The sequence below is a fragment of the Podarcis liolepis genome (assembly GCF_965112155.1).
Source record: "Podarcis liolepis genome assembly, chromosome: 12".
NCBI classification, from domain to species: domain Eukaryota; kingdom Metazoa; phylum Chordata; class Lepidosauria; order Squamata; family Lacertidae; genus Podarcis; species Podarcis liolepis.
Window position 1 is genome coordinate 16,364,259 of NC_139563.1, and position 22,767 is coordinate 16,387,025.

A 22,767-nucleotide genomic window follows, 5' to 3' on the forward strand; every position below is an offset into this window, starting at 1 on the left:
CTTAAACCCTTAATTAAACACTGTACAAGGCCCTTGATCTAGTTCAGAACCAAGGCTGCACAGCCCTAGATATTATCTCTTTTTCTTGTGAGTTGTTATTATGTTATTGTATTTGGATTTTTTTTGTTTTAAAAAAGGGCGCATCCCTATGCATTTGTGGGAAATATGGCATGTAAACAAACTGAACTGCGACTAAACGTTTCCTAGAAATTTTTCCACATTCAAAATGTACCAGAAGAGCTACAGTGGGAGGAGATGAAAAAGCCAGGCAGATTTTCATCTTTCCTCAATCAGGAACTATTCACAAGATAACTAGAAGTCACACTTGACTTGACTGTGGCTGACTATCATCCCTGCTAAACATTTAGGCTGGAAAGTGTTCTTTGGGAAATGACCAAGGACAAAATGGCCTCTGTGTGAGTCTCAAGAGTCACCTATGGAAATCCAGAGTAGAAATCTTGTGGTCAACGACATACTCACAGGTTTATCCCAGAGCCGTTGTGTTGGGACAGCAGTGTTTGGCTCCATTTTCTGGAATTTACTCAGGGCATCCTTGTGGATCTGTTCCAAGTGTTGTTCCAGTGGGAAGTTACCATAAGTGAAGAACCTGGAATTTTATTTTTTATTATATACTACTGTTAATAGGCAAAATAAGGTTGCACATTCAAAAGCATGAATCCCAAAACTCCCATTTGCACATATAGATGCCACAAGATTTATGTTCCATGTTTTAGGCCATGGTCAAGCCCAAAGGCCTATCTCTGACTCACAGAGGTTGGAGGACCATCAGCCATGTAAGATCCAGCTGAGATTCCTGCCTTGCAGGAGGTAGGACTAGATGACCTTTGGGTCCCTTCCAACTTTATAATTCTATGATGCTATTATTCTGCAGATCTTTCACTTTTGTTTATACTTTACCAATGCTGATGATACACATCATTAATCCTAAAATGACAATTCATGGAGCAGTATACCTCAGCATCGCTCCTAAGCAAAAAGTAATTATTTCTACACTTAATCTTAGAGTCGAAAGGCTGCAAAGCTACTGAAAACCAGTGATTTTTTGCATTCTTGGAGAAGTCGAGAAAGCCATAGAAAAAATGGACTGGAAAGTGAACAGAGCATTGTTCAAGAGCTCCCTCACTAGAGGTACAGAGATAGGGGCATGTGGTTGGGAAGAAACGTGTACCTTATTTAAAAAATGGCTCATTCCTTTCTCCGGCCACAATGAAGCACTGGTAGAAAGTGATAAACCGAGTGTCTCATCAGAAGAAGGCAGCTTTCTGCCATCTAACATGGCAGAACAACTTTGCTGAGCTCCACCTGGGGTAATCTCGCCCTTAAAACTCCGAGAAAATGAAACACCCCCCCCCCTAGGATTGACTAATTTCCTGGCTCCCCCAACAGAGAACTGAAGCTGCATTAGCTGCGTTGGGCACACCCGGGATTATTACAAAGCACTCTCTTCCCTTTCAGACGCACCCTTCTCACCTTGCATTACTAGGGTGGTAATGTGTTGCATGGAATTGCTTCAGCTGCTCCCAGGAAAGATCGGGGATCTTCAGCGGGTCGCCCCCGGACACAACTGCGTACGTGTGGTCAGGGAGAATCTTGTTCTGAAGGTGCTGGGAGAATACTCTCTCGTTGTCTGTCTTAAAAGAAATCGTTTAGGTAGGAGTAAAAAAGCTTCAGCAAAACTCACCTGCTACTTCAGGGAGCATGTCAGGTAATAATAGCTACAGTTTTCCTGGAAAACCCAATAATTCCCAGAAAACAGTGGAAGGGATCACAAAACTGTAGAGTTGAATGGGTTCCTGACGGTCATCTAGTCCAACCCCGTTCTTAACCAAGACTCAGGATGGAGTTAAGAGTGGCCCTCAGCAAGTTTCCCAGGTGGGACAGCGGCCCTCAGGCTGAAGAAGCTTCCCCATTTCAGCATTAAATTGTGGAAAAATATACAGATTGATAGGAAAGGACTGATTTATGCTGTGAACGCACTGAAACATTGTGATGAGTGAGTGTCGCTGGCTTATTATGGTTTTTGTGAAGAAGCATCATACTGGTACATGCTACCTGATCATTCCTGCATTACTCCTCTGACATGAGAAAGAATTGATCTTACCTGTAGTGTAGATTTAGGAGTGGCTCCAGCATCCCATGTTGTAAATGGCTGCTTCCTACAAGCATAGGTGACCACCCAGACTTAAGCAATGGTTTGTTGACGGCTTACAAATTCTGGCTTGTTAGGGATTCAGGACCCTGTATTTGGGGCTCACAGGTAGCCGAGCTAAACTGTGGATTCTTGGGTTTGTTTCCCCAGCTCATGCCAGGAAGAAGCAAAGCTAGACTGATGGAGCTGTGTGCACACTAATCTACTGCTTGTTTCACAATAAACCACGGTGAGCTAGAAACATTGGTTTCTAACAAATACAGCCAATAGCTCAATTGGACATGATGATGATGATGATGATTTTATTATTTATACCCCACCCATCTGGCTGGGTTTCCCCAGCCACTCTGGGCAGCTTACAGCACATTAAAAATTGTAAAATGTACTCTATATATATATATAATGTGCTGTATATATATAAGTACATACAGGGCTCATCCAGACTTCTGCATGTGCTGTGCCTAGAAAGCACATGTCCTGGCCGTTTTCTGCTTGACCCATGCTTTCTACGCATGGGTCCAGGAAGATTTTCCCTTGCCCTGCTCCTTTCCAATGGAAAAACAGCTCTTTAGTGATATATCAGAACAAATGGCAATCTGGGGAAAATCCAAATTCCTGTTAGCTCTGATTGGGAACTAAAGAGCAGGTTTTTTTTCCAGGAGGGTGATGGAAGCAGCAGAACAAAGGGAGGAGTGGCTAAGCCAATCTGTATGCATGGTTAGGAGAGCTTAACTATGAATGTCCGCTGCTGGGAATCACAAGTAGAGAGTGTGCTCTTGCACTCAGATCCAGTGTGTGGGCTTCCATAGACATCAGGTTGGCCACTGACAGTACAAGATGCTAGACTTAGATGGGCCTTTGGCCTGATCCAGCAGGACTCTTATTGCGTTCTTAAATTAAAACAATTTTGAAAAAGGAACTTACAAATGCTCCCTTCATCTCATTGAAGACAACTCCTTTGAAGACTAGCGGCGTCTGAGGGTCTGCTGGATCCTCATGTTCTAATCTCCAGCCTTCCTGCCTGTGCAAGATGAAGACACGCAACACAGAGGGGTCAACACTCCTTTGGGCAGCACCACCACGTGTGTGTATATGTGCCCAAAACATGAAAGTCTTACCAGAAGTCAAGGTGTCTCAAACAAGGGAAAAACACCGCGTCCAGGTATACAGACAGAAGGTTCTGAAAATCTTTGGGATTTTGAGTGGAAAATGGGTAGAGAGTATAGTCGCTAGCTGTGGGGAAAGATAACAAAATAAATATCAAGGATTTAATGAGGGTGTCCCAGGGACAATGGGATTCTGTGGTTCTTCCTTCCTGGGAGGCAGGCCTGTCCTCTGAAGCCCCTTCCTAGAAAGGATTGCTGCTGCAACCCCCCTCCTCTGTTGCAATTTTGAGAAGGGTGTGTGTTCTAGGGCGAGGTTTTAGATCCACTGGATCCATGCTCCCAGGATGGACAGGAGATGGTGGGGCTATTGCTAACCCTTCACTCTAATAGTCTTGCTCATCTCGTTTATGAACAGAGCTCCTCTCAGATATTACAGTTAACAGATGTGGCAGGTGGGCAGGTGGGGTTTTTTGTAACTCGCTCCCCAAGACCACGATTCCATGGCTATCTACACCCAAAAGTGCCTTACACAGAGTTGCAGCCATCCTCCATTTACTCCACTACCATCTGCAATGACTGGGAGGGGCTCTTCACGATCCCCAGAGACTATCAACTGCAGATGCCAAGGGTTAAACCCAGAAGCTTCTGCTTGCAAATGATATATTTTGCTCCGCCCTTGAACCAAGCAGGGCGGGCACATTGTCAAGGGCAGCAATCGTCTCCAGATCTGAGCCAGGCGTTAAGCGGACAGTTTTGCAGAAGCTCCCCAGCACTGCACTCTCATCTCCTTTTTTCCAAGTCAGTTTTCTTTCCGTCAGTATACAAACAAGAAGCATGTATTGATGGGGATCTTTGGAGCAGGGTCTACCTTGCCGACATCCCAAATGGGCTATTCATCAAAATGGGGCTGCAGTTTGCATTTTTCCAAGGTCTCAACGCAACGTGCAGAACTCCAATCGCTGCTTAAAGAAAGCGCTGGGTCTCTCAGTAAGTCACATAGGGCTCCTTCCACATATCTGAACCAGTTCTACAGCAACTGACATGCAGTTGAGGCCCGCAATAAAATGTTGCTGCATTTCCTCCTGCCTAAAGGGAGTTTAATGTTCCAGGAACATTCCAAGCAAGGCACTTCATTTCCCCCCCTCCCTACCATGTTATTTTCCAACTGTAACTATACATTCAATATCTGCAGAGCATGCTCAGTCCTGATTGGTGGCTTTTTTACCCTCTTAGTTTTCTTTTCTTTATTTTTGTTCTCATGCAATGACACACACCGCCCCAAGCATGCATTTACCTCCCCTCTCATTTCTCAGCAGCCTTGGTTTGGCTACAGTCCTGCCGGCACTCTCCACTCGAGTTTGGAATTGGAAGGAGCGACAGGCACCATAGATTTCATCATATGAGTACGTTGCTGTTTGCACGGGAGAAACGGAAGAGGCTGCTTGTTCCCATTTGCTCACCTGTAAAGGCATTCATGAACGTGGAGAGTGACCTGTTTAGCATTTTGAAGAAAGGATCTCGGACAGGATACTTCTGCGAACCACAAAGCACAGTGTGTTCGAGGATATGGGGGACGCCTGTACTGTCCATTGGAGTGGTACGGAATTGAACACTGTAAGGTGATCAGGAAAAGGTTGGAGAGGTTAAAATATGGAAGTAAAACATCACCGTACACATAAAAATAATTTGTTATTCCTATAATGCTGGACCCAAGATTTCCCCTCCTTTTCGTGGGAGCTGCATTCTCAGTGGCACCTTAAGAAGCAAGCAGTAGAAACTCAGAATTCTTATACTGACCTCTGACCTTCCAGGGACCTTTCACACAAATTGATGGCAAAGGGCCCTCTGATGCACCTAGGAGGGTCTCAGAACATACCTGCAAGCTCTAAACGGCACTCCCATAAAGTCACAATTCTATCCCCATCCCTAGCGAGACTTGTCAAACCTTGATCCCAACACACCTACCTGAAGAGATTGTTGGAATCCTCTCTTGCCACATGCAAATACTTGGCTCCTGTCTGATCATGGCTCAGGTTGACAGTAGTTAAGAATAACTCGGGTACAGCTGTCACCTACGGTGGGCAAACACACACACACACACACACACACACACACATTTATTTCGGTTAATACAAATGGCCACAATCGTTTTTATTATCATTAAGCTATTTGACTCACACTAACAACGATCTCAGAAGCTGAACAATGCCCAAATAAATAAAGGCAAAGGTATAGCTTCAGGGCCTCTCCAGTGAGCACAAGCTATTCTACCAAGTTGCCTGCACACAATTCTTACAGAATGCAGGCAGGCAGTTAAGCACCAAGCAAAAAAAGAAAAGGTAAATGAGGGGTTAGACATTAAATAAGAGGCGTATGAAATAACGCACGGTGTGTAGAACGTGGATACAGATGATTTATTCTCCCTCTCATAACATTAGAGCCTGGAGTCACAGAATCAAAAATATGTAGGGACCATGAGGGTCATCTAGTCCAACCCCCTGCACTGCAGGAACCTTTCATCCAACGTAGTGCTCGAACCCAGAACCTCTAGATTAAGAGTCTCATGCTCTACTGAGGGACGGAGCTATCCCTCCTATACCCAATGCTAGTAATTCTCAAGAGCAGGCACCCTGAAATCAATGGACTTAAGCAACCTCTCCATTGTTTTCAGCAGGTCCTACTCTGAGCAGCACCAGCATTGGTTATCGCCCAAAGCAGCCGCATGGTAGGAATTTCGGGACAGACAAGAGGATGTGCTTCTGCACTACGGAATTTGCTACCGCGAAATGCAGTCATGGCCACCAGCTTTAAAGGGAGATTACATGGGAAATATACAGAGGATGAGGCAATCCAGGGTTATATATCACCCCGACTAGCAGAGGCAGGATGCCTCTGAACCCCTGTTGCTGGGGAACCTTGAACAGGAGAATGCAACTGTTCTCATGCTATATTTGTGGGCTTACTACGGGCACCTGGCTGGTCACTGTGAGAACAGAAGGCTGGACTAGATGGGTCTTTTAGTCTGACCCAGCAGGGCTCTCCTTATGTTTTTAGCTGTTTATAAACTGACTGGCTGTGCCCCCAGAATCAGCTACAAAATGCAGCGTGTGTGTTCCTCCGCTGAGAAGCTGATGCAGAAATGCCTTCCTGAGTTTTCAAGCTTTTTTTTTTTTACCATCAGATCAGACAATACTTTCTTGGGAGACCCCAACTTTCTTGGGAGAAGACAGCCAGAGCCCTGAGTGACCAGGAAGACCAGACAAGTACCTGGTTTACTGTGAATCCATGGATGCGATCTCCAGTTTTGTACTGCAGTGCCCTTTCATTGGCAGAAGTACTTTTCCATCTCCAGAGTCTCTGATTAAATGGCCTGAAACTATATACATAAAAAGAGAGGGGAAGAGGAGAAAGCAAACAATGAGACTTCCTTTAAAAAGTAATAATTGGGGTGGGGAACCTCAGGCTTAGGAGCCAGTGCATCAAGTTAAGCAAATGTGTGAGCACAGGGCAGGTGGCACCCATTTATTCAGTTATATAATTAATACAGCTTAGACTAATTAGGGCACAGGAAAATGGAAAGGGGGGGGGAGTGCTAGGAGCCAAATCCTGCAATAAGTACCTATAACTCAGGAGCTAAATTCCAGGGATGTGAAATCTCTAAGAAAGCTGGTGTTTAGGGCCACACTAGTAGGACACCTTAGTAAACAAGACTTTAAAACTCCCAATTTTGGAGGAGTAAAATGGAAGCTCCACTGTACACACACTTCCACACAGCACAGTTCTAGCTAGTGGGAGAATCAACTTAGTTTTAAGAAGGGGAGGCCTAGCCTTCTTTAAAAACACCACTTGACTGGAATGGAGAGTGTTGATTCAGGACTTAAAAGAGTCAGAGTTGGAATGGGCTTTTCTAGAGAACTTGGAGGTCCTCTACTCCAATGTAGGCTCTGCAGTGTGAAATGCAACCACAAAACCCCTGCCCCAACCTCTGCTCAAAGTATCTGCAGGAAGGGAGAGCCCACTATCTCCCAAGGCAGCCTCTTCCATTGTTGAACAGCCCCTTACCGCACATTCCTCCTATAAAGTTTAGCTGAAATCTGCTTCCCTCGCACCTTCAGCCCATTTGTTCTAGTCCTGGACTTTGAGAGCACCAGCAAACAGGTGAGATGCAAGCGCAAATCCTTAACTATATCAATCTTAGCTCAGCCCAAGTGTTATGAGGCAAGGCCTTCAAAAATCAAACTATGCAGTCCAGGCTACAGAATAAAACCATTAAAAGAGTCCTGCTGGATCACACCAAATCTTAGGATAGGGAAACTTGTGGTCTTCCGGTTCTTGGAACTACAACTCCCACCATCCTTGACTGACTGTTTTGCTGGCTGGAGCTGATGGGAGCTGGGGGTTCACAAACATCTAGACAGCCACCCTTGATCTGAGTGCAATGTCCTGTTTCCCAAAGTGGCAAGTCCGATGCCTCCATCCATGAATACAACATAGGCAGCAGGCCTTGCAGCACTGTGGATTCCCAGCATTTGGTGTTTAGAGATAAACTAGCATGACGGCCAGAGTCAGAAAGTTGGGCTTCTCACCCCTAAATAAGACCACTGCTCCCAATACTTCACAAAACCCAGCCGCCAAGAATTCCAGGGAGAAATGTGGGATGTTTCACCAGCGGCTTCCACCCACAATTCCTCTTTTCTTTTATCAGTCCCAGGCCAGCGGAGGAGGTAGGTGTGGCAGCAGGGAGAGACAGTTAAGACAAAACAGCCTCCTTCAGGGGGAAAAACGTCAGAAAGCAAGCTTTCATCCATCAGATTTTCCAGAAAGGTTACGGGTGGCCAAATACCTGAGCTACTAAAAACAACAAGTGCTGGGGTCAAAGACAACCATGAAAAAAGAAAAAAAAAACCCTTTCCCCCAGATGCAGAAAGTGGAAGGCATTCTGCACATGTTCAGAGCCTCCCTTTACATCTCACTCTCCAGTAAGAAACTCAAATAATAGAAAACTGGGGTTCTGGGCGTCGGTTCCCCAGGGGTTCCTCCTAACACCCCCCATCCACTCCCCAAGCAGTATGACCCATGGAAAAGGATGAGGGAAGCTACAGCCCAACCACTTCTAGGGAGGGCCCCATGGGATGAAACCTCGGCTCGGAATGCGGGGCTTCATAACCGCGGGAGAAAGATGAGGAGGAGAAGAGGAGCCTCTGAGCACGTGCAGAGTGTTTCTTCGCCCCGCCCGGAGAAGCCCCCACCCCACGAGTCGACCAGCGGCGGATGCTGCTCACCGGCCGGGACTCGTCCGCGCCAGCTGCCGCCCCGCCGCCCAGAACCGGCCCCACATGGCGCAGCGCGACCTCCCCGGAGGCCACCGCGGAAGAGAACGGAAGAGGCGGCCGCGCTGCCCCCGACGACCCCTCGGAGCGCATGCGCGGGACCTTTTCGCGGCGGGGGCGCGGCGGGTACCAGACGGGCGCTAGCTCCGCCCCTGGGGCGGGGCCTCTCGGGGGAGAGAGCGCTTCGGAACTCCGCCCCTTTCCCTAGCGAGGCTGTTTCCCCGCCCGCTCCTCGCATCGCTCTTCTTCCCCGGGAAGCTTTGCGACGGGGCTGCCTGGTGCAGCTTGGCGATTCAGTCCTGCCTGCGCTTGCTGGGAGGTGCTCTGTCTGCCCTCCCTCTAAGAGAATAGGGAGTTGTAGTTTGTTCAGGGTGCTGGGAACTGTAGGTTGTTTTTGGAGGGGATTACAGCTCCAAGATTCATTTGCGCTAGGTGGGTGCAGTGCCAAATTTACGTATAAGTTAAACAAGCTATAACTTAGGGCCCCACTCTCTTGGGCCCCCCCCCAAAAAAAAAAATAAAGGAAAAAAACCCTGGATGTACATTTCAAAAATATAAGATAAAAAACAAATAAAATAAAACCTACATACAGCAATAGTGTTTTGTGTTGTGTAGGCTCCTATTTGTTATGTGCAAATGGCTTCAGATACCTATTAGGTCCATAAATTACCATATAGCATATAGGTAAAGGGTAAAGGGACCCCTGACCATTAGGTCCAGTTGTGACCGACTCGGGTTGGGGAGCTCATCTTGCTTTATTGGCAGAGGGAGCCAGCGTACAGCTTCCGGGTCCTGTGGCCAGCATGACTAAGCCGCTTCTGGCAAACCAGAGCAGCGCACGGAAACGCTGTTTACCTTCCCGCCAGAGTGGTACCTATTTATCTACTTGCACTTTGACGTACTTTCGAACTGCTAGGTTGGCAGGAGCAGGGACCCAGCAACGGGAGCTCACCCCAGCATGGGGATTCGAACCGCCAACCTTCTGATCGGCAAGTCCTAGGCTCTGTGGTTTAACCCACAGCGCCATCCGCATCCCTATATAGCATATATTCAACACAAAAAAACAGCAACAATTTGTTGTTGACAAAGGACAGCTGGACATATAAAGGGCCCCATTACATTCAGTAGCTTAGGGCCTCATCAAACCTAAATCCGGCCCTGGTTTCTGGGTTCATAGGATTGCAGCCTTATAGAATCATAGAACCTTAAGAGTTGGAAGGGACCCCAAGGGTCATCTAGTCCAACCCCCTGTAATGCAGGGATCTCAGCTAAAGCATCCCTGACAGATGGCCACCCAACCTCTGTTTAAAAACCTCCAAGGAAGGAGAGCCTTCTCCCATCTCTGGTGGCAGTCTATTCCACTGCTGAACAGCTCTTGCTGCCAGAAAGTTGTTTTCCGAATTTTTAGTCAGAATCTCTTTTCTTGCAACATGAAAAATATATCTTTCTAATAACATTATAAAGGCCAGTGTAGATCCAGCCCAGGTGAGGTTCAGCAAAATGTATCCTGATTTGCAAAGAGGCCGAATCATCTGAGGCGATGCCCAAGTTTATTTTAATTAGATTGCAAAGTATGTCCTTTGACGCAACAAATGGAAAGCTTATTGCAAAATAAAATAAAATAAAAATAAGATTGGTTGCCAACCACAGAATGGATTCCTCCGAACAACAAAGGCTGGTGTAACTGCAAAGCAGGAAGGCCTTGATGCTTCTGCTCTTATGTGGGCAGCTGGTAGGTCGGCATAGGTCAGTCTTCCTCTAAATTACAGTGAGTAACAACGTTGGGGGAACCTCACCCCCCCTTAAGGAGGATGTCAATGACCCGACCCCACTCCTCCCAGAGAAAGCTAATCCGTCCAAGAGGGCAAGAGCAGGAGCAGAAGGGATTCCTCCCACGCCTAACGCTGACCCACCCATGCCTCTAGAACAAGATATCAGAGGAGCCTGCTTTCAACCGATTCCGGATACGCACCCCTACCAAGAGATTTGCATGTTGTCTGCAGATACTATGGTTCTGGTTCTCCAAAGACTGGATGAAATCCTCACCAGAATAGTTAACATTGAGAAACAATTGGATACTAGTTCCTCCCCTTTAAATGCCCAAGGGCTTAAAGGGATGATAAGAAATGACTCTGTTAACAACTCACCAACTCAAACTATGGATGAAGTGAGGTCCTGTCAAGTCTTGCAAACGAACCAGATAATGCTTGAGATTCACCGATACACTCATAAGGTGGATGAACCGCAGACAAATTACTATGTCCTTGTCTCAGCTCTTGAATTACCATTACCGAAATGTAGATCTAGAAAATTTCCACTTCCTGCCTACCTTGAGAAACACCATGCGCCTATTTATGACCTTTAGGTCATCAACCCTCCCATCTCGACTCATGGAGATAAAGGATACTCTATGGTGGTTCCACTCTCTCCGCCCAGTGAGGGTATTTAAAGACGAAACAAGGAGGCAATTGGTCCCTTGCATAGAGTCAAAGCTAATGCGGATAAGGGAAACCAAGCTCAACACTAGAAATACTAATTGCCCGAAGGAAGAAAAGAACTCTGTAAGCCTAGAATTACAAGACCTGAAGAAGAGGCTAATGAGTATAAAGACTGAGATTTCTACCCAAAATATAAGGACAGTAGAGCCTAGAGCACAATATTTAAAGACGTCCAATAGCTCTTTATCCCATAGAAAGACATCAGTGCAACTCCCTGTTCCCTTTTCAAACGACATCAAATTAGATGAGGAATTTGGCACCTCCGACATTTCTATGGCAACAACACCTAAAGAATTCTATGTTGCTGACAATCTGGAGATATCCAGCACCAACTCTACATCTGGACCTTTGCCTAATGTTCCAAAAACTTATCAGAATGATCAGCCTTCTCTACTGTACTCCTGGCGAGACAGGATGGACAGATCTTCCGAATTCGAATCTGGCTCTTTGTTGGCCAGTGATCCACATTTTATAACACATACCTCATTAATACTTCCACAGCCACAGATAGAACCAACAATCCTCCAATTAACCCAGGAGGGAGAGGGGGATTGACAGTTAATGAAACACCATGGGACTGTCCCCCCCGCTTGGGGTGCGGTTGGTTGGGTTTTATCTTCTAGGGATAATTACCCTATCAGACCTCCACCTCTTTCCCATACCATTTTGACCCAGGAGTCCTGGCCCAAGGATGACTTGTTATTGAGGAGATGTTACCCATCTATTGGGGAGGCTAGTATGGGATCTGGGATTTCCACAATTGAAGGGCTAGGGAGGAATGGCGGTAGGGCTAGATATCTCTATCGGCGAAGGGTTTCGAGATGCAGTGATCCTCAAAACCCTTCCAATCTACGCCCCATCCCAAGGGATGAGGGTAGGGAGAGCAAGGATTACACACCTCCGTCATTGGTGCTGTGCAATGCCAGGTCCATAGGCAACAAAACTGCCACCATGCGTGACTTTTTTGTCTCGCAGGGGATTGACCTGGCTTGCGTGACGGAGACCTGGGTACGGGAAGGCGAAGTAGTCTCCCTACATGAGATAACACCCCCAGGTTTCTCTGTCCTCCATCAATCGCGGACTGTGGGTCGGGGGGGAGGAGTAGCGTTGTTATTCCGGGAGGATTGCTCTTTCAGAGCTCTGCCATCACCGGCGATCTCCGGCATTGAATGTGTTGGTCTCGTGTGGGGCACCAAGAAGAGCTTGGCTGTCTGGCTGGTGTACCGACCACCCAGCACATCTGCAGCCACCCTGTCAGATCTGCTGGAGGTGGTGGCAGGCTGGGCCTTGGAGTTCCCAAACCTACTGGTTTTGGGAGACTTCAACGTCCATGCCGATGCCGCTCCCTCCTCACAGGCTCTGGACCTAGTGACTTCCATGGCAACACTAGGGCTCTCCCAGTTTGTTTTGGGCCCCACTCATCAAGCAGGCCACACGCTGGATCTGATCTTTGGGGCTGGCATAGATGTGATCATGCTCCCCGCTGTGAAAGTGCCATGGTCTGATCACTACGCTTTAAAAGCCAAGATTGACTTCCCGCTACTCCCCGGCTCGGGTGGCGAACCTATTTGGGCTCGTCCGCGAAAACTGATGGATCCTGATAGATTCCGACAAGCCTTGCGGAACCCTGCTCCTCCTGGCGACTCATTAGATGACCTTGTTGAGGACTGGAATAACCGGCTCTTGGCAGCCATTGATGAGATCGCGCCTAAGCGCCCTCTGCGACCCCGTCGAAACCGGGCCCCTTGGTTTACTGAGGAGCTCCGGAAAATGAAGCGGGATCTCAGACGGCTAGAGCGAGTATGGCGACGGACTCGTGACGGAGCCTCAAGAACATCTTATAGGACGCTTATGAAAGCCTATGAGATGGCTATGAAAGCTGCTAAGAAATCTTACTTTGCAGCTTCCATTGCATCCGCTAGCTCTCGCCCGGCACAACTTTTTAGAATAATTAGGTCAATAACGTCCTTAGGAGGACAACCAAATTTAAGCACAAATTCGACCCACAGCTGTGAGGCATTCGCGAGCTTTTTTGCGGAGAAAGTCCTGTTGCTCCACCGTGACCTCCCTGCCAATTTAGATACAGTGACTGAACTGGAGGCCCCTCGACTGACTTCAGGTCCAGTGTTGGACCATTTCGATCGGATACTCCCTACTGATGTGGATAGATTCCTCCAAGTTGGTAGGCCCACCACCTGCCTCCTTGATCCGTGCCCGTCTTGGCTGATTAGGGAGTGTCCAGATGTTGCGCGGACCCCCCTGGTTGAAATTATCCATTTGTCCCTTGACACGGGGACATTCCCAGGGGAACTGAAGGAAGCAGTGGTGCGTCCACTCTTAAAGAAAACTTCATTAGATCCCTTAGACCTATCCAATTACCGCCCAGTTTCAAATCTTCCATACCTGGGTAAGGTAATTGAGAGAGCGGTTGCTGAACAGCTTGGTAGGTTTCTGGAGGAAACATCGGCATTAGATCCATTTCAGTCCGGTTTCCGTCCTGGTTTTGGGACGGAGACGGCTCTGGTTGCCCTAACAGATGATATCCGTAGACAACTGGATCGAGGCGGGTCAGGACTGCTGATCCTTTTAGATTTGTCAGCAGCCTTTGACATGGTCGATCATGATCTTCTGGACCATCGCCTTGCAGACGTGGGGATACAGGGCATAGCCCGTAACTGGTTGTGCTCTTTTATCTCTGGTCGGGGACAGAGGGTGGCACTGGGGAGGGAAATGTCGTCACGCCACTCCTTGGTGTGTGGAGTGCCGCAGGGCGCAATTCTCTCCCCAATGCTTTTTAACATCTTTATGCGCCCCCTTGCCCAGATTATCCGGAGCTTTGGGCTGGGCTGTCATCAATATGCTGATGACACTCAGCTCTATCTGCTGATGGATGGCCACACCAACTCGGCCCCTTACACACTGACCAGATGCTTGGAAGCTGTGGCTGGATGGTTTCGGGGGAGCCGATTGAAACTAAATCCTTCGAAGACAGAGGTCCTATGGCTAGGTCGGGATAGCATGGGGATGAGGGACCAACTCCCTTCTCTTGCGGGGGCCCAATTAGTGCCATTGCCTTCCGTTAAGAGTTTGGGTGTAATCCTTGACGCCTCCCTTTCCATGGAGGCCCAAGTCACAGCAACAGCCAAGGCGACATTTTTCCACCTTCGCCGCATCAAGCAGTTGGTCCCTTACCTTTCCCGCCCCGACCTGGCCACAGTGATCCATGCGACAGTCATCTCCAGGCTTGACTACTGTAATTCGCTCTACGCGGGGCTGCCCTTGAAGCTGTCCCAGAAACTCCAGCGGGTACAGAATGCTGCAGCGAGGCTCCTCACAGGGTCTCTGCCATGGGAGCATATTCATCCAGTGCTTTTCAAGCTGCACTGGCTCCCGGTGGAGTACAGGGTCAGATTTAAGGTGCTGCTTTTGACCTTTAAAGCCCTTCACGGCCTAGGACCCTCGTACCTACGGGACCGCCTCGCCTGGTATGCCCCACGGAGAGCCTCAAGGTCCATAAATAACAACACCCTAGTGGTCCCAGGCCCTAAGGAAGTTAGATTGGCTTCAACCAGAGCCAGGGCCTTTTCAGCACTGGCCCCAACTTGGTGGAACGCTCTGTCTCATGAGACCAGGGCCCTGCAGGATCTGATTTCTTTCCGCAGGGCCTGTAAGACAGAGTTGTTCCGCCTGGCCTTTGGATTGGAGCCAATTTGATTCCCTCCCCCCCCCCTTTTTTCTTTTTTCTTTTCCTTCTCCTGCAATGAGGCTTCATTTTAATATTTTAATGTTCCATTATTTTAATGTTGTATTTTATTTTTGTTTTTAAGTTGTAATCACTCATCTTGTTTTTATTATTGCTTGTAAGCCGCTCTGAGCCCGGCCTTGGCTGGGGAGGGCGGGGTATAAATAAAAAAATTATTATTATTATTAAATCATCTCCCAAGTAGGAAATGTGCCCCCTGAAACCTCAAGACTGGCAAAGAGCTTGTCAGCATAATAATAACTTGGGGGGGGGGGAATAACCCTAACCACAGTCAATGGATTGAAGCTCTGAATGAACACGTCCAGAATGCATGAATATTCTTGCTTCATCTTCCCCGCGATACCCAAATGAAGGGAATGATATCACGTACTCCAGTGCAGAATGAGGTTCATTATGTTCTGCAACATGTCTTTCCTACCTTCCATTGAAGCAGAGGATTCTCTTTCATCTCCGCTCCTAATGAAGACCTGCTACCTCTCGCTGCTTAATTATTAAAGGCACAGACTACTGAGGAGATATTCTGTCAGATACTTGGCTGGATTGGTAAATGGGGAGGGGGAAATTCTAATTATTATTTCTGATCCATCTGGAAGTGAAGCTGGAGGAGTAGATGGGAAGGGGCAAGGGCTCAAGGATCTCTTCTCTGCATTATATATATATATATGCAAAAAACGCAGTGCTACTGCCTGACTGCGCAGCCCTATACACGGGAAAGGGATGTAGCTCTGTGGTAGAACATCTGTGTGGCAGGCAGAAGGGCCCAGGTTCAATCCTTGATGTCTCCAGGTAGGGATGGCAGAGATTCTCCTCTGTCTACTTAGAGGTAAGGCCACATCCACATCATATATTTAAAGTGCACTCACTCCCACTTGGAGATTCAAGTCCTCTCTGGCACCTGGAGGGTGCCAGGCAAAGCTGGACTTCTTAGTTGACCCCAAGCTCAGCATGAGTCAATAGTGTGATGCAGCAGCAGCAAAAAATCTAGTGCTACTCTTGTTGTTGTTTAGTCGTTTAGTTGTGTCCGACTCTTCGTGACCCCATAGACCAGAGCACACCAGGCACTCCTGTCTTCCACTGCCTCCCTCAGTTTGGTCAAACTCATGTTCATAGCTTCGAGAACACTGTCCAACCATCTCATCCTCCGTCGTCGACCTTCCCAACATCAGGGTCTTTTCCAGGGAGTCTTCTCTTCTCATGAGGTGGCCAAAGTATTGGAGCCTCAGCTTCATGATCTGTCCTTCCAGTGAGCACTCAGGGCTGATTTCCTTAAGAATGGAGAGGTTTGATCTTCTTGCAGTCCATGGGACTCTCAAGAGTTTCCTCCAGCACCATAATTCAAAAGTATCAATTTTTTGGCAATCAGCCTTTTTTATCGTCCAGCTCTCACTTTGTTAGCAAGGTGATGTCTCTGCTTTTTTAGAGTGCTGCTCTAGGCTGTAGCAGTAGAAGTATAATGTCCAGATCAAGGGAAGTAACAGTACCACTCTATTCTGCCTTGGTTGTACCATGTCCAGTTCTGGACACCAAAATTTAAGGAGGATATAGACAAGCTGGGACATGTGCAGAGGAGGGTAACCAAAACGGTCAAGAGTTTGGAAACCACGCCTAATGAGAAAGGTTGAAGGAGCTGAGTATGTTTAACTTGGAAAAGAGGAGACTGAGAAGAGATACATGGTGTGACCAGAAAGTTTGGTGAAGGGTCACAGAAATCGGACTGCGAGAAATATTCAAACATACATGCCTTCAAAGTAGGCCCCCTCTGATACAACTGCTGGAGAATTCCTCTTTTCATACTGCTTTCAGTTCCCTTGTCAACAGCAGCTTGGACGTGCAAAATGTTGGGAAATCCATGCCCTTTCAGTGCAGATTTCAGTTTTGGAAAAAAGAAAGAAATCTGGTGGGGCCAGATCGGGAGAATATGGAGGGTGGGACAACTCAGTAACCTCAGTAACGATCTAACATGGAATATGCAATTCTTCCACCACCATTTGGATGGACAAACACCAATCCTGTAATAACTCTCAAACTCTGTTGACACTTGCCGCCATTCTGCCCATCAACTGTCTGCCAGACTGAGGGCCATCTTCGATGGTTTGCCTCCCTTCACAGAAACACTTAAATCACTCATACACTGTCTTTTGAGTTACTGCTTCATCTCCGTACACAACTGTGAGCATTTCGTGGGTTTCCGATGCCGATTGTATGTGCAAATATTTCTCGCTGTCCGATTCCTGTGACCATTCACCAAACTTTCTGGCCACACCTTGTATCTTCAAATATGTCAAGGGCAATGGGACTTCCGGAGGCGGCGCGAAACGAGTAATGGCAGTCCTCTTTGCGCTGCGAAGAGGGGCTCCGCAGGAAAGGGTCGTTCGCTGCGGCAAAGCGACGACCCATTAAGAAAAACCACGAGCAGAACGAGCTCGTGGCCGTGGGATCCGGCGGGCACCAAGAGCGACCCCCAAACCGAAGAAGGGACCCCGTAAGGGGCTCCGGAAGCGCGGAGGGGAAGCGGTGCTGTGGATTCATCGCTCTTTCTGCGGGAGTGAAGCCGCGCGGCTGTTACTGATGAGCGCCGTCCTTTCTTCCTCAATATTGGATTACAAATCAACTACTCGTGAGTAAGATTTACTCGAAATTGGATTATAAATTTATGAATTTGGCTGAAAGCGGGAGACGAGAAAAAGGAAGTCCGTCTCCCGGTGGTGCTTAGTGATCAAAGGCAAAGGAACTGTCAAGCTGGAAGCAATAGAAAAAGGCTTTAAATTGGGAAATACATGCGTCTGGTGAGCTAGCAATTTGAAGGGAAAGGCAAGTGACTTTTATTCTCTTGGTAAATGTTTATTTTATGTGGGGACCATCTTCTTTACTGGACTTTTAAACTTTGAAAACCCCAGTCTCGGACTTGTAGGGGGGAAAAAGGCTTTTTTGCGGATACAAACATAAAGTTGAAATGGATATATAGAGGCAGCACTGGTGGATACAATTTAACAACTGTATCTTGCACCTCCAGATAATACATTGTGGCAACAAAGGCTCTGCCAGAGGGGAAAAAGTCTTCTCTAAGGACCACTGTTTACTTATTTAACTGCAGGAACTTTAATGGCGACTGAAACTTTGTTTCTTCTTTCCTGAATTGCAACAATACCCCCTCTAGTGGGCTTTGGGATCTACAACTTTCTGGGAACCAACTTTGTTTTGACTCTTTGTGGCTTGGTTGTTTACTTTGAAGCCTGCCTTTCCCATGGAATTTACAGCTTGACCTTGAATCTAAAGACAGGAATGAGTGGCCCACCAAAAACAAGAGCTTCATCGAAAGCAGGGAAAGGCCAACTGGTACAAACAACTTTGATTTCTCAGGCTCGTAGATCATCAGTTCCTACTGTTTTACAGGGAGCTGCACTAACAACAGCAGCCCCATCTAAAGAAGCTGAACAGCCAACAGCTGAGGATATGGCAACAGGGAGTTCTAATACCCTCCTAGAGGAAATGTTACAACAATTTGCAATTTTGAATAAAAAGGTTGATGACCAATCGGCAAAAGTAGACTTAGCCATATCTTCAATTACCAAACTTTCTGAACAGGTGGCTAAGCACACACAAGATATTGGAAATTTAAAGGACGCTACATCTGAAAATCGGAAACTGGCCGAGGCTGCGAATGAAAAAGCAGGTGAAGCAATTCAGAAAGTGGAGGAATTGAAAGGAGAGGTAAGGCCGCTACACAAACAGATCAGTGACCAGCAGGCCTACTTGGCTTTAGCGGAACTGAGAAACAGGGAAAATAACTTAAGATTACGTTCTATCCCAGAGATTGAGAAAGAGGATTTGATTGGCTTCTTGACTGCAGAATTTTCTAAATTCTGGGGTATAAAGGAAGATACAGATTTTAAAATAACAACTGCATTCAGACTGGGAAGAGTTACCAGGAAAGACAGGCCTAGAGACTGTTTGATTATCTTAAGGGCCAAGCAGGAGAGAGACAAGCTACTGGATCTACATTTTAATAAAGCACTTGAGATCCAGGACAGAAGAGCACAATTCTACAAGGATATCCCTAAACAATTATTGGATCTCAGATCTAACTACACTGACCTAGCTGGACTTTTGAGAGGTAACGGAATACCGTATAGGTGGGAGTTTCCACAAGGCATATCATTCAACTACAAAGAAAAGAAGATCAAAATCAAAACAAAAGAGGACAGCCAGAAGTTTCTACACGACCACGGAGAAGACCTGCAGAAAGGAACAGCAACTCTTTGGCCTCCACCAGAGTCTGGGAAAAAATCAGCACCCTTGGATTTGGATAAAAAAGAAGACGCTTCATAAGAGCAACAACAGATTGATACAGGATGTCTCTACAGCTGTATAGTTGGAATATTAATGGCGCAAATTCCCCGGAAAAACGCAGAAGGATATTTCACATCTTAAAGAAAGAAAACTTGGACATAATATGTCTGCAAGAAACACATGTGACCAGGCTTCACAGGAAGGTGTTAATAAACAAAAGATTAGGCCAAGAATTTATTTCATCAGACAGAGTCAAAAAGAGAGGCGTGGTGATCTACGCAAAGGAGAATTTAACACCAAAATTGTTGTTTAAAGATGAACAAGGAAGAATCCTGGCAATTGAAATACAAACCCAAGGAGAAAAAGTTTTGATTTTAGGGATTTATGCACCGAATGAGGGGAAATCAGAATTTTATAAGAAGCTACATGAGACATTACTGGACTATCTGGACTATTCTAATATCATTATGATGGGAGATATGAATGGGGTCGTCTCTACTCTTATGGACAAGTCACAGAACCAGAATTTGACTAAAGATGGAAGACTACCAAAAACTTTTTTTGAACTAACTGACAATATGGATTTGATTGATTTATGGAGGACAAGAAACCCCTTAGGTAAAGAAGGAACTTTCTTTTCTGAGGCCCACCTGTCATGGACAAGAATCGACCAAATTTGGACAACTAGAGGGCTGGCACCTAAGACTACAAGAGTAGAAATCTGCCCAAAGACTTGCTCCGACCATAACGCTTTGAAAATGGAAATGAGATTTACTACTGCTGATTCCTTCAGATGGAAAATGAATGACAACCTACTAAGAGATCAAGAGACTGTAAAGAAGGCACAAAAAGCTTTAAAGGACTATTTTGAAATTAATTTGAATACCTCGGTGGAAAAAAGAATAATCTGGGATGCAAGTAAAGCGGTTATGAGAGGGTTTCTGATACAACAGAATACGATCAAGAAAAAACTCTGGAATGGGAAAAAGGACAAGATACTAGAGAAGATAAGAGAAGGAGAGAAAAAACTAAGATCGAATCCAAAATCAAAAGAGACTTTAAGAGAAATCAAATTCCATCAATCACAATATACGAAATTGATAAACCAAGAAGTGGAATGGAAAATCAAACAAATGAAACAAAAATCCTTTGAATCGGCGAACAAATGTGGGAAACTGCTAGCCTGGCAGTTGAAAAAGAGACAAAAATTAAACTATGTTACCAATCTAGAAGTTGAAGGGAAAAGTATTCAGAAACCGGGGGAAATTAGGAAGTGCTTCCAGAAATATTTTAAAAAACTCTACACACAAGGACCCGAGGAAGTTATTGAGATTGAACAATTCCTGAAAGACAATGGCCTACCAGAACTATCTCAAGAGAAGAGGTCAATCTTGAATTGTAAAATAACACAACAGGAAATTGAGGATGCCATTCAGAATATGCAGCTAGGCAAATCTCCAGGCCCGGATGGACTTACCTCCAAATATTATAGGACGTTAAAAGATTTTTTGTTACAACCACTAATGGAGGTTTGCAATCAGATTATGGAGGGGGGGAGAGCACCAGATACGTGGAAAGAAGCATTCATCACACTGATACCTAAAGTGGAAACTGAAAAGACTCAACTTAAGAACTATCGTCCCATCTCACTCCTAAACGTGGATTACAAAATATTTGCAGACATTTTGGCTAACAGATTTAAAAAAGTACTAAACGAAGTAATTCATAAGGACCAAGCGGGCTTTCTCCCAGGTAGACACTTGTTTGATAATACTAGGAACATTATTGATATTCTGGAACTTTTACAAACAAATATCAACACTAAAGCAGTGTTAATCTTTATTGATGCGGAGAAGGCCTTTGACAATATTTCTTGGAAATTTATGAAGAAAAATTTGGAAGGGATGGGAGTGGGAAAGGGGTTTGAGAATGGAATAGAAGCAATCTATTCAGAACAAAAAGCTAAGTTGATAGTGAACAATGTGGTGACAGAAGAACTTCATATTGAAAAAGGAACACGCCAGGGGTGCCCCCTCTCCCCTTTGTTATTTATTTCGGTCCTGGAGGTTTTGCTGAACATGATAAGGAGGGATCAGCAGGTGCAAGGAATTAGGGTCGGAGCGAAACAATATAAACTGAAAGCATTTGCAGATGACTTGGTTTTAACATTACAGGAGCCAGAACCTAGTACCAAAAGAGTTCTGGAACTGATTCAGAAATTTGGTCGGGTGGCGGGCTTTAAGTTGAATAAACAAAAAACCAAGGTGTTAGGGAAAAACTTGACAGTTGAGGAAACAGAAGGGTTTCAGAAGGAAACAGAACTAAACATTGTTAAAAAAGTGAAATACCTGGGGGTTAACCTTTCTTCCAAGAACTTGAACTTATTTAAAGATAATTATGAGAAATGTTGGACAGAAGTGAAAAAAGATCTAGAAATCTGGTCAAGACTGAAACTATCCTTGTTAGGCCGAATTGCAGCTATAAAAATGAATGTTTTGCCAAAAATGTTGTTTTTGTTCCAGGCCTTGCAGATTGTGGACAGAATGGATTGTTTTGGAAAGTGGCAGAAGGACATTTCTAAATTTGTCTGGCAGGGCAAAAAGCCCCGAATAAAGTTTAAAATACTAACTGACGCAAAGGAGAGAGGGGGGCTTGCCCTGCCGGACTTAAGGTTATACTATGAAGCTGCGGCCTTCTGCTGGATGAAAGATTGGTTCTTGCTAGAAAATACTGATGTCCTAGATCTGGAAGGCTTTAACAATTCGTTAGGTTGGCATGCGTATCTGTGGTATGACAAGGCAAAAACATTTGGAATGTTCAAAAACCATATTGTCAGAAAAGCAATATTTATGGTCTGGGAAAAATACAAAGACTTATTGGAAAGTAAAACTCCAAGGTGGTTATCACCAATCGAGGCCAAAGCTCGGAAAAAACCCAATATGGAGGCCTACTGGCCGAAGTATTGGGAAATAATAGAAAATATTGGAGGTAATTGGAGGTTGCAGAGCCTTGAAAAATTACAAAGTATGGTGCAAGGTTGGTTACATTATGCCCAAATCAATGAGGTTTTTAAGCTAGATAAAAAAATAGGATTCCAGGTGGAAAAATCGAAACTTGAGACAGAGTTGCTAGAACCAAAGACCAAGTTATTATCGAGAATGTATAACTTGCTGCTTAAATGGAACACTCAGGACGAGACAGTTAAATCAGCTATGATAAAATGGGCTCAGGACATCGGTTACAATATCATGTCTGACGACTGGGAGAGGTTATGGACCACCGGTATGAAGTTTACTGCATGTAATGCATTGAAAGAAAACATTATGAAAATGGTATACAGGTGGTACATGACCCCGGTCAAGCTGGCTAAGATATACCATTTGTCCGATAACAAATGTTGGAAGTGTAAGGAAGCTGAAGGGACATTTTTTCACCTTTGGTGGACCTGCCCAAGATTGAAGGCCTACTGGGAAATGATCTACAATGAGTTAAAAAAGGTGTTTAAATACACCTTTCCTAAGAAACCAGAGGCCTTCCTTCTGGGCATTGTCGGCCAGAAGGTGTTAAAGAAGGATAGAACCTTTTTTATGTATGCTACAACAGCAGCAAG

The 22,767-nt window shown here is 45.8% G+C and overlaps 1 protein-coding gene across 2 annotated transcripts in view; it reads right to left on the minus strand.

Annotated features, from left to right (window-relative positions):
* PITRM1 (pitrilysin metallopeptidase 1) overlaps nt 1-8,778 on the minus strand; it is a 31,044-nt gene extending 22,266 nt beyond the window's left edge. Inside the window, exons 1-8 of one of the 2 annotated variants that reach the window (XM_083466691.1) lie at nt 8,559-8,778; nt 6,544-6,652; nt 5,242-5,348; nt 4,737-4,888; nt 3,289-3,403; nt 3,095-3,191; nt 1,492-1,648; nt 481-607 (exon numbers count right to left, since the gene is read on the minus strand). In XM_083466691.1, coding sequence (XP_083322817.1) covers nt 481-528 — 48 coding nt within the window. In that variant the 5' untranslated portion in view covers nt 529-607; nt 1,492-1,648; nt 3,095-3,191; ... (3 more) ...; nt 6,544-6,652; nt 8,559-8,778. Of the gene's footprint in view, nt 1-480; nt 608-1,491; nt 1,653-3,094; nt 3,192-3,288; nt 3,404-4,736; nt 4,889-5,241; nt 5,349-6,543; nt 6,653-8,558 lie in introns of both variants that reach the window. The other variant, XM_083466690.1, reaches the window with a different exon arrangement.
* Nucleotides 8,779-22,767: the final 13,989 nt, after the last annotated feature.